The sequence below is a fragment of the Xiphophorus couchianus genome, chromosome 3 (assembly GCF_001444195.1).
Source record: "Xiphophorus couchianus chromosome 3, X_couchianus-1.0, whole genome shotgun sequence".
In the NCBI taxonomy this organism is placed as follows: domain Eukaryota; kingdom Metazoa; phylum Chordata; class Actinopteri; order Cyprinodontiformes; family Poeciliidae; genus Xiphophorus; species Xiphophorus couchianus.
Window position 1 is genome coordinate 11,177,458 of NC_040230.1, and position 12,208 is coordinate 11,189,665.

Genomic DNA, 12,208 nt, shown 5'->3' on the forward strand with positions numbered 1-12,208 from the left:
TTTTGCTCAAAATTGCATAAATCAGTTCTTTTTAAGTACTGTAATTGAAATGTTAGAAATTTTTAATTTCAAAAGTTGCTTAGTTTTATTGGATTTTAATATCGGAGACCCTGAACATATGAATATCTACATGTTTGAAAGGGTTTTTACAGATTTCTAAGAGATCTGCAGTTGGAAGAAAAATCAAAGCATAAACAGATAAAAATGAAGCCCAGCATGCTGCAGTTTCTGAAGAAATCATTAAAACTTTTTTGCAGGAAACTGAAACAAAGTGGAAAAAAACCAAAGCGCATCCTCTACCTCAAGTTTCCGTTAAAATGTTAAGAAAGGTGAAGAAGAGTTTCTCTGAGTATGAATCTTGTAAACACGCCCACTGTCAGTCTCTCCTGTTATTATATAATCCATTTACATGGAAATGAAACCTCCTTTTACAACTGATTGGGGGGTAATTACAATTAACAATCCTAGCAACTATTATTCCAAGTTTAAGAACTTAATTCCTGAAATACACAAATCTTTCTGTCCAACATTTTTATGTCTTATAAAAAATGTAAAATCCCCCTGCCACGCACACACCCGCACACTGTCTTCAGTTATGATTTAAGAGTGATTAGTGTCTTTACCCATATTTGAAACATTAATTTTGAAGTATGAAACAAAGTTGGCTTCAAATAAAAGAGCTGTGTTGACTTTTAAAACCTTCTTGTCTGGCGGTCCAACAATTAATGGTTAAATAAATATTAGAGAAGATTCAATCATCTTCAAAGGGATTCTGAGGCAACATTTTTGGTACCAGGTAGAAAAGGTTTTTGACAGATTGACAGACACGACTGTATAGATTTGCAAACACCATGAGAAGCAGCGATAGATCCACAACTTGACTTACAGCTTCCTAGTGGTGTACGTCCTCTCCCACACTCAGTTCCTCCAGACTAGTGGCAGCAGCAATTAGCAAACACCTGATGAAACCGTGTGTCTTCTGAACTCATCATATGAACTATTTCTAAGTTCAAAGCTCCCAAGAACAGTTGTAAACAGCATAATGGAGAAACATTGTTGTGATGACGTGGTGAACGCAGAGTCAGAAGCAGGAAAGAAACAGAGGCTAATTTCACAGCATCAAATTGTGAAATTTGACTTTTAAGTTATGTTCGATATTGAGCTATTCATAATTTTTATAACAACTGAAGGTAACATAGTTACTTATTTGTGCCATAAAATTTACTGTGTGCCTGGAAAATGCATAATTTAAGAATGTACACTGAATCCAAACACACTTTTTAATCATAAAGTGTTTAAAACACACTTTATGATCTGTAAAGTTTTACAGAATCTTAGGTTCCTCTAAAACTAATTCTAAAATAATCTCATGAGCTGGATTTACTGCTATATTGACTTAAACAAGTCAATTAAAAATTGTATGGGAAGACTGAGTACCTAACATGTCTGTCAGACTGTAAGAGCAAATTTGAGAAATAATCTACTTTTTAACCTTTACTCGCAGCAGTCTAAGACATTTATAAACACCTCCAAAACATCTGTATAACTTCTTTCCGTGGACAATGTCAATGGTTTGAGAACAATATATACATAAAAATAATCTTAGTTGAATTATGCATAGGTCCCAGTATACTGTTAACAACATGTAAAGAAATATTCTGCTTCAAAAATTATTTAATCCGTTGATTTTCTGTCTCATTCTGCAGATCAGTTTGAGCTAATGGAAGGATAACATTATTACATGATGCTTAGTGCCACTAATAATAAATGATTGTTGTTCAACTTATAAGGGGATTTTTATGAAGGGAAAAACACCACAATCAAGAGGGGTAGTGTAGAGGAGGAAGCAGTTATAAGATAATTGTACATGGAAAACAACAGGAAGATCAGGTTATTTAGAGTCATGTTGATGACTGAAGATGGCAGACGTCCTGACTTTTTAGACGGTTTTGTTCAAGTTTAAGTATTTTCCATTTATGTGATTTTGTCTTGTTAATGTCAATAAAATCTTAAAATGTATTTTCCAGCATGCATAGAAAAAGAAAAGTAAAACAGAAAAAAGTCTTGTTTGGTGATTCCCTGTGTGAACCTGACTCATTTTCAGTTCCCTTGTGGAATCACTAAATGCCTTATAAAGCAAACAGGATGTCGTCTCTGTTGCCTTGTTCTGAGACCAACAACATCTAAAGATCACAGTTTGGTAAGTGAATTTCCAGAAAAAGCTTTCACTAAACTCACATGTGAACTTTCAATAACTATAATTCTATTTGTTATAAATAATCAGTATTAACATATTGATAAAAACTGAATAAATTTAATATTGATGTTTTCTTTCAGCCTCACCTTACCAGTGAAAAACCTTCTATTTCTAACTTCTCAAGCAAACATCACAGAACTGTATTATTTTTCTACGTATCCCCATTTCTTCCCACAGTTTAAATCCTTTTTGATAAATGAATTAATATTTTTAAATTTATTATATTTTGTGTGATTGTTTTTTGTCTTATGATAGATGATGGATAGTTTCCACTGGTCACTGGTAGCCATTCCCGGCTTTGTTACATCTGTTATTTAACAGGCACTGAAGTTGAATTCAGACACTTTTCTAAACTATTTTCTTTCTAGATCTTAGGATCTTTATAGATAAAGGATCTAGATACCTACTAAAAGACACCTTTAGCCTTTAATAGGCTTTAGTAGGTCATATTAAAGCACAATAACAAAATCTAAATTGGCATTTGTGGTTAGATAATGTCGTATTCAATTAAAATTTGTGGTCGAGGGGGCAAAATTTTGTTTTGAAAAGGCATTTTTTTGTGATTTTTGTGTTTAGGCTGGCAGCATATGATACTTCCATGCCTGTAATCTCAAACTGTTACAAAAGAGTGAAAGAAAAAAACTTGAACACGGCCTCTGAAAATGTGTAGTGTCAACAGGTTTGTTATTATAAATCTGTAAATGAAACAATAAAATCCCCCAAAGTAAAAAGCTATAAAAGGCTGAACAAAGGAGAACTGAAACCTAATTTAAATGCCAAATGACTAAAATCCAGATTAAATGTCCTCACTTTCAAAAAGTTTTCACTTTCAAATCAAAGACTGTTTGCTACTTGACGCACATGAAAATGAATCATTTTGCTCCATATTCTTGACTCTAAAAGACCAACGTCACCAAGAGCGGATAAATTATAGTTTAATGAGAGGAGTAAACTGCTGAATATATTTTATAAAATGTACTATTTTCTTACCTACACAGACTGAGCAGTTTAAATCTTTCATTTTTCCCAGACAAGGCTTTCATACGACTGTGTGAAGTGAACTCTGATACCTCACTTTTAATAGCTAACAGCCTATAGTTTTAGAACTGTTAAACCATCTTTAGTCTCTCAACTGTGTACAGAGTGATATGCAAAGTCAACAGTGCACTGTATAAACTGGGACAGGATTAGATCGATACAGATTGGATTACATTCAAGGTACAGTTTTATGGTTGCGGTTGCTTCACTGGAGTAACTGACTTTACGCATGGATGTCAAAAGAAAAAGGTGTCTTTCTTCAAAAATGCCATGCTGTCCAGGAAAAAAGAAGGTTTTCACTAAAGCACTTTTGCAACTGTGCACAACACCACATACTTCACTATTTTGACTGCTGCTACTCAGCATGGCTTCCAGTTTACTTAAAGAAAAATCACTTAAATTCTCTGACAACATGTTGGACTCTGACTTAGGAACTCATTAAACAAGGCGAACATTTTCCCTCTCCCTTACAGGTGTGCATTATGGAAGCTCCTGTGATGTCATCAGATGAAGAGCCATGGTGGCATGACTATATGGATGTCTTGAATAATTTCAACTATTCTTATGATCAAGACTATGAAGATGATATATGTGACATGACAGAGTATCTAAACTTTGCAAATGTGTTGATCCCAGTTGTGTACTCAGTGGCGTTTGTTGTGGGAATCCTGGGAAATGGATTGCTGCTGGGTGTACTGATGAAGAGCAGAAAGGTCTGGAGCACAACAGACATTTTGATCCTTCACCGAGCTGTGGCAGACATCCTGCTGCTGGTGACGCTGCCCTTCTGGGCTGTAGCGTCTGCCAGTGATGCCGGATGGGTGTTTGGGACGTTCTTCTGCAAAGTCGCTGGAAGTGTTTTCACAGTAAGAGCTGTGCAGCAAGAAACACGATCTTAAACATGAAAAACACTTTCTGTGACTGATGTCTCTTTATTTTCAGATGAATTTCTATTGTGGGATTTTTCTCCTGGTTTGCATCAGTGTGAGCTACCTCCTCTCAATCCTTCCTTCTACCAAAGAGTTCATGAAGAAAAAGCCCTGGGTGGTTCAAGCCTGCTGTGTGGTGGTGTGGATCCTCTCCATTCTCCTCTCCGTCCCTGACTGGAACTTTTTAGAAAGTGTGACAGATTCAAGAGGAAATACCACCGTGTGTGTTCGTAATTATGCAAAACGTGACTTGGATGGCACATCCTATAAGATAGTTGCGCGATGGCTGTACCACATATTGAGTTTTTTGTTTCCTTCAGTTGTCCTGGTCCTCTGCTACTTGTGCATCCTGTGGCAGCTGCGGTGTGGCACCAGAGGCTTCCAAAAACAAAGAACTTTCAAAGTCATAATAGCTATTATGGCAGTTTTCTTTCTCTGCTGGACACCGTTCAATATTACCCTTTTGATGGACACAGTTGAAATAAGCAACAGCAGTGCAACACAATGTGGAACGCAAACATCTCTGGACAGAGCTCTAATTGCAACTTCTGTTTTGGCTCTCATCCACTGTTGCCTAAATCCCGTTTTGTACTTTTTTCTAGATGTTAAGTATCGGCAACAGCTGATGAGCATGTGGACCAAGACATCTGACAGCTCAGTTTTTTAAAGACTCTAATAGATTACCAGTGCACATCACTTAAATGAGAATACATTATAGCCCCAGTAACATTTTTCCTTTGTCTGTCTCTCATAACTTCATATTTAAATTTTTCTGGCTGCCAAGTGAAACTGTAATATGAAGAACTAAAGAAATATCTAATATCTTGTGTGATTTTTTTTCTTTTTTAAAAATGTTCTTGTACTTTGTTTCAGCACCACAATTATATAACAAATGTTTCAAAAACATTAGCGTAACTAGATAAATGAAAAAGAATCAAACAGTTTAAATAGTGAGTTTTGTTAAAGGTGAACATTGTTTGTGTCAGTGAGGCCCTTTCTGATTTGAACCAGTCACTGAGTTTATTTAACATTATGGCCTATAAATCTGCCCAACCCAACCGGGAATGTTCAAATTCCCAATTAACCATTCCAAGCCAATTCAAGCAATTATGGTGAACAGCCTCCAGCCCACATAACTCTAAGAAAAAGAGGAAAGTCACAAAATACTGATTTGTATCCCATTATCAATACTGCAAGCCAATTTTACATTTTTTTTTTATTATTATTTTAATCAGAGCTAGCCAGAGTTTATAAATGAAGTAATTCTGTGTTTTCTGAAAATGTTAATGACAAAATAAATTGTGGTTTTGGCTCCATATTTAAATTACAATGTCTAAAGGTGATGATTAGCCAGATTTTGTTTGAGAGTAAAAGAAATAGTTCCTACCCTTCATTTCTATACTCAGAATTAAACACAATAAATGAAAACTGCATTGACAACATGTCTACTTAAATAAATGAAATGATCAATAAAAAGTATTTTAACAGACACATTCTTACATGTAAAAATAAATGTTAAAAAATGACACCTACCAGTTATAGTAAGAAGAAAAAAGGAAATAAAGTACTACAAAAGTTTAAAGTTTCTATGAGTTTCCTGTGTTGCAGTTTGCTTGTTCCCATGGTGCCTCAGGGGGTTTTCTCCAGCTTATTCCCAAAACTCACAATGATTTTTTTAAGTGTGTTAATTAAGAACATACTTAGTGTGTGGGAGTTGTTTGGTCTTAAGATGAACAGATGTCCCCACTGTCTTTCCTCCCCTGCTCCTAATTTTAGATTGGTTTGTTTTACAAAATAATTTGCTATTATTTTAAGTTTATTGCAAGAAGTCTATAATAAAATACACACACATATATAGTATAATAAAATCCTGTGCCGTGTAGTTTAGTGGTGTGACATTATGTTGTGTTTCAGTAAAAACATGTAGTAAAAAAACATGCATCCTTCACAATCTGCTGTAAATGTCACTTAACTTTAATTTGTAAATAAAAAGTTTATGAATCTATATACAGTTCATTCTTTTACTTCCCCGTCTGTCCCCAACCTTCACCCAGGCAACAATATGCACCAAACCTTTACAGACTAGAGCGACAGGAAATGGTCCATAGAGGAAAAAAACAAAAAAAACAAGTAACCAGCATTAAAACTTTGACAAGAGACAGCTTCAACCAGGGACAATGTAAGAAACCAGCAGTGAAAACATAAACTGTGAAGGATCCTTACTTGATTCTGAAAGGCCTACAGGAGGGAAACTAGGGGAAACTAACAGGAAATGGACAAACAAATCAAACACCCCAGAAACACAGGGATCAGTGAAAGTGTAAGCAAGCAGAACAGGACATTAAAGAATACATAGCACCACCATGTGGCAGCTAGCAAACTGACAGTTCTTGTTTTGTTTTATTCTGCAGGTGAAAGTTGCTTCGTCTATGACTGAAACCTGAACGAGCAAATAAATTTTGGGGCCGAATTGATCACAGCAATAAAAGGGGCAGCACTGAGTTCTCATAAACCAGGAAAATACTTTCTCATAAATGTGAATTATGGAAGTTTCTATTAATTCATCAGATGAAGGTCATGGTGGGCAGACCTGGCAGATGACTTTGGGGTTGCTTGTAGTCTGACAGAGTATGAATCTTGAAGCAGTGTCTGTCCCTGTCAGAGTTTCATCAAAACTGGACACAGAAAAACTGGGAATGCTTTTCCCCAGTAGATTAGATTTTTACAACGGTATGTTTCTCTGTAAAAATATTATTTTGAAGTTATACGGGCCTGCTTCATTCAACATACATACGACATTCAGCTGTGATGTTAAGTTAGGAGTATTTTGCAGGGTTTTCACGTGTGAAAAGTTATTAAGACAGAACACACTTCTGTAGCACTGCTACTGCAGAAAACACCAGGAACTGTCTGAACAGGTAATCTTGTTAAACCATCACTTTGCATGTTTATCAACTGCCATTTCATGTACAAAACTCCCATAATGTACTCTCATATATTTTGAAGACTGTCATGTACTATTTCCAAACACTGTTCAGGTAAAATCGCTCAATCAGGTTTATTCATGAATTGTGCACAACTCAGAGAGCTCACAGGACAGTCAATAATGAAGCAAGTCTGAAACGGAAAGCAGAGCCAACACATGAGTTTTGTACAAAGGGATAAGGGATCCAAAGCATGGGAATCAGACTGGTTCCCATGCAGCTGGGGAAAAACAACGACCAACCTTGTGCATGTAACCCAAACAGCAACTTGGTGGGAATATACAGAACTTAGAATAAACATATAGCAATACAACTAGCAGGTATAACCTAACTGTAATTTTTCCACTACAAAGACCACATGTGATGCAACACATACTGTATCATAAGCACTTTGGCTTGAAACAGAATATTGTGCTTACAAATCGTAGTCTGAGCCACTTCTGACATTATTTGACATGCGCAAGTGTCTTTATTATAATTCCAAAAATAAATCACATACAGAGAGATCGAATGCCTATTTGTTCAATAATTTGCCCATGATTTGAGGCCTCGCTAATTTATTGTGACCCAGTGCAGAACTTTGCCAAGAATCTTTCTGTATCCTTTTCAGTCCCACTTTCCTTGGATAAATTGTCCAAATAATGAGAAACTCTCAAAGCTTTCTGTATCTTTGGAGTATTACTGTCACCAACTTTACTCCAGGGGCTTAACATTTCAGTAACAAAATCAACTTTCGTCAGACAAGTTCAAATAGGAATAATTTACTGTATGTGATTTTTCCAAACTTCCTCCAAGTACAGTTTATATAAGGATAACATTACTATATGTAGAAATTACATTTACCCTAAACAATATATTTCTAAAGACAAGTTGCAAGTCTTCTGTTTTGTTGTCTTTTGGGTGTAGTTTTACAATATTCAGTTTCTGTGATTTAAAAATATTTGTTGCTCTCCTTACTTTTAACCGAGATTTTAGTCTCATTTAAAAGTTGCTTTTCAGATCTGTCAAGTGAAACGATGGGCTTTGACAAGAAATGTTTTGGTAACTTGCTAGCTGAGCTGTGTAAAGAATAGAAACCACAGGCTTGATCTGTTAAAATGTACTTGCCTCAACTTGAACAGTATGGTTTTCTCACTCACTCTTTGTTGCTTCAATATAAACAGTATAAGTCAGAGACGAAACTGAAAATGATGCCGTTTTTATTATTATTGTTACAGGCATTTACATTCCTGCTCATAAGGCCTGGTGTGACACAGCAGCACCGTTCCCTTGTGGTCAGGGTTTGAGGTCCAACCCACCAGAGACGTGGTTTTATTTCTTATCTGCACAAGAGTTCTCGCCGCTCATTCTTCTGTTTAATCTCGCTTTAGACCAAATCTAATTTCTGGTGTCCATATTTATGAACCATGACATCTGTTAACTACAGTTTTGTAGGTAAATATTTAACTTTTTTTTAGATTGGTGTCATAAACTCTAGTGGAAACATAAGCTCGTATACTGTTATTTGTTCTTGCTTGAATAGCCAATCCAGTATTTACTTTCTTTATCTAGTGCATTTTATGTTTATAGCAGTACATGTAGCATTGGGAATACATTAACCAACTACTAAAATAGTCATTTTTATGTTTGATGTCAGATCTCTCTTGCAAATGAGATTGTGGATCTCAATGAGACAGCCTGTATAAGTCAAGGTCAAATAAAAAATAGTTGTTTATGTCCTTCTGAGTACAAAATGTACAAAAGGCAGCTCAAGTTGTATTTGTCCAAAAATACATCTAATTGCTAATATTTCATGTAGGTACTATAATTGTAGCTTAAAAATTACCCTGGAGTTGGGAGGAGCAGAAGCAGACAGACAACTACAAAACATAGCAACACACATTGTGAAATAAAGTGAATCAGAGGAAAAGGTGCTATTGTTTTACGTTGATGTCAGTAATGGAGATTGAAGTGACTTTATTTGATGGTGACCATGGTAGAAGTAGGGTATGTGATGAAGACTATAAATTAAGACTAATCTGATGACAACAACTGAAAAATATTGAAGATTTTTACTGAATCAACCATAAACGGTTATCTTTCTGCTTTCGATAGTCAAATTTGATCTAAATTTAACAAACCGATTTTATGGGGAAACAGATTGAAGAGTTATTTTATACTATATGGATCTGGACTGTAACTTTTTCAGCTCAATAAACAAGCCAAACCAAAGCATGAAGCTTCCTTCTGTTTTACAGAAGTAAATGATGGAAGGCTCCACGAATTTATCAAATCAGCAATCCAGTGTCAACCATGCTTTTAATTGGATTGGTTGTGATGCCACAGATGACATGATTTTGAAGCAGCTTTCATCCCAGCTCTACATCCAGTGATGTTTGCTTTCGGAAATTGGTCTGAATCAAGGTGAAGATGGATGGTGTTAAATACAAAAATATTCATGAGCAAAACCTGTTTCGGTCTGTCAGTGACTTGAAACTGGACAACAACCCAAAGATACTGTGAAAGTAACAGTTCTGCTGTTTAAACGGTAATGTGTAAATGTGTTACACTGGCCTAGTCAAAGCCACTCAGATATAATCTATCAGAAAGTCTGTGGTCCAATTTAAATATTGCTTTGTCTTGAGAAATGTGCAAAAATCCCATTAACATCATTTGGAAAGCTGATAGAAACCTATGCAAAACAACTTGCACTTGTAATTGTGGCTCCAGAAAGTACTGAATTTAGGAGGGTGAATAGCAATGTATGTTGAACTTTTCTGTTATTTTGTCCCATTTATTGTTTCCTTCACAATAAAAGGAAAATGGTGTAAACAGTTTCACAAGGTGTTTAAGATGTGGCAGCTGGAATGAATGGGGCACCTTTAGTCCCATCTTGTGCATTTTTGTAGAAATGAATATTCAACATCAACTACTGAAGTTCCTTTAAAAGACAACTGATGGTGCAATTTTCTGACATGTTCTCAGTTTATCAGTGCACATCGGTTTAATACAAACACAACAATGATTCAATAATGTTCACAATGCATTCACATGTTCCTTTAACCATTTACTGACAGGGTGGCAATTCAGCCCATTCACATCCACTGGAAGAAGCTTAAAGTATTTCTGGGTCCACACCAATCAAGAAAGTTATTTAATAAGTTTAGCAATGCCAGAGACTGATGGGCTCAGATTATCCCAGAAGAATTAACACTTGATTTCTACTTCAGATATCAGAAAAGACAAGCAGAGGTCTAAAACTAGTGAAGGGGTTGAGTAAAGACCTAGAGGTTATGTTCATGATAGTCTCATAAAAGTGCGTGGTAAATTTTAACCAGTCAAATTTCGGCTTTCTTCTGTAACAAAGTTGAATGTTGATCCCAAAGGAACTGGGAGAAATGTGCACATTTTAAGGAATCCCCTCAAACACTTTTTCAGTCTTTAAGAGCAATGTTTCCCAAGCCTGGTCTTCAAGGCACACTGCCCTGCATGTTTTAGATGTCTATCTGCTTTAAACACACCTGATTCAGATGCAGGCTGATAATCAGATACTCAAATCAGGTGTGCACCAGCAGAAAAAGACCTAAAATATGGGGGTTGGGGCTCTAATCGCTAATTTTATTCCAAAATTTAAGATCAATCTTCTTCCAAAGGTTCACATTGGCCTTTGATGCAGTAAACATTGTCAGATAAAACAAAATAAAGCTGGATTTAACTTTGTACAGTGAATAAATAGTGAATTATTTTCAGAATAGCTCAGTACTCAATGTGGTGAGACTGTGACTGTTATGTAAGTTTTAGACGTGTGTCTGTTAGCTCCTGACCTCAGACCAACTCCCCGCAGATTCCAGACTCTGCTACTGGCAACGAGTCAGCACAGCTTCATGCAGGCGTGCAGCTTGTATCTCTGTCAAACTTTGGTTTCAAACCACAAATGCAAGGGTGAATACGCATTAGGAACAGAAACATTTTACGTTTATTTAGCAAGAGTTGACTGTTTTTGAATCCTTTTGATTGTGGAAGATCAGTATTTTTTTCCAACTAAAGGGTCTGTGATGGTTTTGATATCTGATGTGTTTTCACTACAATCATTGGTCCTCCTTAATGTGTGCAGTCTCAGACAGTATTCTTGCCATGTTGGTGTTACTTTTACTTTCTGCTTTCACTTTGCTTTCACTTTGCTCCTTCTGGTTTTAATTTGTTAATCTGTCCATCTAAATTACCTTTACTCCTTTTTCTCCTTCAGTTTAAAATAAAGCCAAGGTTTCTTTAGTCATTGCCCAATCTGTTGTTGGGTTACCACATCCACCCTTATCGTTTTTTTGTGGTTCCCTTTGTTACAGTTTGGGTTATATTCAATTGCCATGTTCCTTCATATGATTAAAGCTATTTTAAATTTCTTCTTCCTGCCTCCAACTTTCCAGTTCAGCATTTGGTTTGGCAGTTTCTAACGTTGTGACATTTTGCATATTGATATGTTTCCATGATGCTGGGTGCATGCATACAACTAAAGTGTATTCTGCTCAGCAACACAGTAGCTATTGCAGCTAACGTAACTTCAAGATAACCTCATGCAATGTCTAAAGGTCAGCAAATAATTAAGAAATGTCTGATGTTTAAAGGACTTAGTTTGAAACCAAAAACCCCTTGATGCAGTTCTGAGGAAATCATTTACATTATTCAAACAGGAAGCCTGAAAAGGTGCAAAAACAAACACACATCCTAAACCACATTGGTACAGCAGGAACAAGCAGCTACATGTAGCTGATGAAAAAAGTGTGCTACATTATAATGTGAGAGAATAACCTTTAACTGATGCTAAAAAAAACCTTCAACAGTGTGTCTCCACACAAACGTTTCCTTCCGGCAGATTGGAGGGACTTTGAGTTGGCTCACTGTAAGTTTGTTGCTCCTGAAAGAGCCGACAGCAGAGCATTGTGAGCTCTTCCTCCCTTGAAACACTTGTACTCAGTCAATCTGTTTCTGCAATGCAAAGTAAACCAACCCTGTTTGCCTAAATT

The 12,208-nt window shown here is 36.1% G+C and overlaps 1 protein-coding gene across 2 annotated transcripts; it reads left to right on the forward strand.

Annotated features, from left to right (window-relative positions):
- Nucleotides 1-11: 11 nt before the first annotated feature.
- Nucleotides 12-7,239, forward strand: LOC114141557 (C-X-C chemokine receptor type 3-like). Of its 2 annotated transcripts, XM_028012138.1 has the most exons (3): nucleotides 12-2,200; nucleotides 3,769-4,161; nucleotides 4,238-7,239. In XM_028012138.1, exons 2-3 carry the CDS (start codon nucleotides 3,778-3,780, stop codon nucleotides 4,889-4,891), a joined length of 1,038 nt encoding a protein of 345 aa, XP_027867939.1. In that variant the 5' UTR covers nucleotides 12-2,200; nucleotides 3,769-3,777; the 3' UTR covers nucleotides 4,892-7,239. The 2 variants fall into 2 exon arrangements, with proteins under 2 accessions (XP_027867939.1, XP_027867941.1); XM_028012140.1 differs by lacking the exon at nucleotides 12-2,200 and having other exon boundaries at nucleotides 2,208-4,161.
- The last annotated feature ends 4,969 nt before the right edge of the window (nucleotides 7,240-12,208 follow it).